This window comes from Haplochromis burtoni, unplaced genomic scaffold, assembly GCF_018398535.1.
Source record: "Haplochromis burtoni strain Fernald_Lab_line unplaced genomic scaffold, NCSU_Asbu1 Contig_98, whole genome shotgun sequence".
Lineage (NCBI taxonomy): Eukaryota > Metazoa > Chordata > Actinopteri > Cichliformes > Cichlidae > Haplochromis > Haplochromis burtoni.
In genome coordinates, this window is record NW_024582459.1 from 1,013,155 (window position 1) to 1,016,159 (window position 3,005).

Below are 3,005 nucleotides of genomic sequence, written 5' to 3' on the forward strand. Positions count from 1 at the left end.
CGGAGGGGAAAAAATCACATGAAATCGTATCATATTTAACGCTGAGATCGAGGTTTTGCACTCACGAGGGCTCCCCGAGTCGCATCGTGTTGTCGCTCTTGCAAACAATCTCTTCACGTGCGCCATCCAGAAATTGGGCCAGCCAGCCGATGCTGCCCACAAAGAAACAGGCGTTGATGTAGAAGAGAATGACGGCTGGGTAGCGGTTGGAGTTTTTCCAGTCTGCAAGAAATGTGGCCTGAAAAATAAAGAGAAATAATTAACAAAGTGAGAATGTGGCTTAAGTTAAATGTGACCCAATCCCCCCCAAAAATGAATACCGTCATAGTTTGTCTCACCAGGGTAAAGAAAGTGCAGAGGAGGGTGATGGTTCCAAAGTAAGCGATGTAGGCGTGCATGTCATTGTGCTCCTCTTCAGTGAACAGAGGATTGTCACACTGGATACCACAGCCCTCCACGTCCTTGTACCAGCTCGACTGAATGTCCGTCTTCACCAGAGGAGCTTCACACTGGCCCGATGTGTTGAACTTCAGCTTTTGCACCTCATTCTGCAAACAGAGGATATAATGGGTAGTCTTACAGCTGCCTAACAGTTTGAAATCATTGCTGTTTACTGGACCCTGACCTCTGAGCCCAGACTTTTAAAAAAAGTCTCACATGACATTACATGACAATTGAACATACCGAACAGCCCACAGGGAATTTGTCACATTTGAGAAAGCTGGGCCAGCCTCGCTCCCGATCCACGATGCTACATGGACTACGTGTAGTCAGACAGAGGCTCTGGCTGGGCAGTTCAACTCGGCCGTTTTCGCATTTGGGCATGTAGACGGCGCAGAGCAGAGGCTGGATGACCGACCAACAGCGAGGGGCATTCCGCAAACCTAGGACACAAAAACAAAACTGAAACTTCCTGTGGCATTTAACTTAGAGATGATAGATTCACCACAAGAATGACAATGATCCCATGAGTAGTTAGATTTATGAGACCAGTGATGATGACAGTGATGATCGTTATACACTTCCTATCAATTTCCAAGAGCCGGAGGTGGAGATGTACATATTAAGAGAAGTTATGCAAAAAGGGAAAAAGAAATTATTCACTTTGAATATGACTGACTGAATCTGATTATTTTAATTTGCATGTTCTATTTGTACAATAGCAATTAATCGAGTAATCCACAACTCAGTCAGTGGAAAACAGAGAAGGTGGGCCTGTACAATATGAGAAAAATCTACAATGTTCAATGTTTTGTTCAATATTGCAATGACAACATATGATGAATAAACAAATATTGAGGCGTCCATATTACATTTATTCTCCAGATATGTGAAGGGATAAGGTGCTAAGGAAGCAGCATTAAGTTGGTGGTGTTTTCTCATTTTGTAGTAAGATTGTTGCTACTGTTGAGCTCTTTTCATTTTTCATTGAACAGAACATTAAACATAAGATTTTTTTTGTATTTATTGCGTTTCAGACAGTCTTTTACTGTGTGTTTATGGCCAATTCACAAGTTCCTTAAGTTGCACAAATGATGCAGTGCCAGTTTCGCTGGCAGGCAACTGCAAGTGACAAATAACGGCTCAATTCAATTCAATTCAAATTCCAGCAAGTAGTTAACTGCATACTTTTCTTGACTGTTGCTCAGACATAAATAAATGAATATATAAAATAAATAAAACACATATGGACAAAAAAATGACATAAAAATCATTTTGTGTGACTGAAAATGAAAACTACCACATTCCCTCCCATATAAAATGTATATGTTTTAAATGTGTTTTATAAGAGATATATGCTTCATATCAAAATAGCCCCTTTCACAGTTTTCAAAATAGAATTATTAATGGAACATATTAACAGTAACTGAACACCCTGTGTATACTGTATACAGTATACATAATTGTTATAATTATGTTGCATCAAGTCATAGAGGTCTTACAGGTCTTATGGCTAAAATTGTTTCTGATTATTGTAGATTTGAGGTTTGGCAGTCTGACAAAGTGAGATTTCGTGACATCAATTATAGGTCAGTTTATAGTCTAGATGATAAAAACTTATAAATTAAAAATTTACAAATTAAAAAAGTTTATTTTTCCATCCGTGTAACACTTATGTACGGGCATGGTTACAGACTTCACCTTATAATACTTGCAGCAATTTTTTTTTATTATTGTTTACAAGAATGATTTACTAAATTAGTAAAAATCGAGACAAATGATACTCTTTAAGATCTGTGAGGCTGGCCTGGTACTGACAGGTCAATAGTGAGAGTTTATGAAGGTCAAAGTCTTCTTGCGGAACATCTAAAAACCCTTTTATCAGCCGGTCTTCATTTGTTTCCGCTCTTAACACCTTTGAATGATTGTCCTTTGTTACCTTTAATGGATTTTAACCCCTCTTTTCCTCTCGAGGATCTTTTCCATTACTTAAACCTCCTGAGTACTTGTGAATTGTCACAGCAGGCCATTATCATGCATTTAACATCTTATCACAATAGAACAATACAAAGTAAATACTGATAAATACGGTATATTGATTGAAAAACAGCCAATTTTCAGAGTTTCGGCTTATTAAAAAGCTAAATGAGTTAATTGTTACTACAAAAAAAAAGAAAAAAGCATTTTCTTAATTATTTACATGCGGTATCAAGAAACTGACTTCTCTGACATAAAAGACAAACGTACTAAAGTAGCAAATATGAATTATGATTTTCAAATCATACCGGACCACATGGTCAACTTCTCAAAAGCCTCTTCTTGGGTGCTGGAGTCCTCCGCCAGGATCAGAGAAGTGTGAGTGTATGGTAAAGGCGATCCCAAACATGTGTTATATTTAAGCACCTCGCAAGTTGTGGTTTTCTTGCAGGTATCCTCAAATATCGTCCCGTTTGGAGAGAGCACTGCCCCGCAGCCAGAAAGCCAGGCAGCCCAGAGGCAAAGCATCCCGTAAAATCCAACAATGGGGCTCCAACTCTTGGAAGACATCTTGGAAGGGGGGGGGG

At 38.9% G+C, this 3,005-nt stretch overlaps 1 protein-coding gene across 1 annotated transcript in view; it reads right to left on the reverse strand.

The window, feature by feature from the left end:
* Positions 1 to 2,999, reverse strand: part of smo (smoothened, frizzled class receptor) — an 8,656-nt gene extending 5,657 nt beyond the window's left edge. Inside the window, exons 1-4 of the mRNA XM_005927197.2 lie at positions 2,727 to 2,999; positions 685 to 884; positions 339 to 548; positions 66 to 238 (exon numbers count right to left, since the gene is read on the reverse strand). Of these exons, the coding sequence (XP_005927259.1) occupies positions 66 to 238; positions 339 to 548; positions 685 to 884; positions 2,727 to 2,988 (845 nt within the window). The 5' untranslated portion in view covers positions 2,989 to 2,999. The remainder of the gene's footprint in view (positions 1 to 65; positions 239 to 338; positions 549 to 684; positions 885 to 2,726) is intronic.
* Between the last annotated feature and the right edge of the window lie 6 nt (positions 3,000 to 3,005).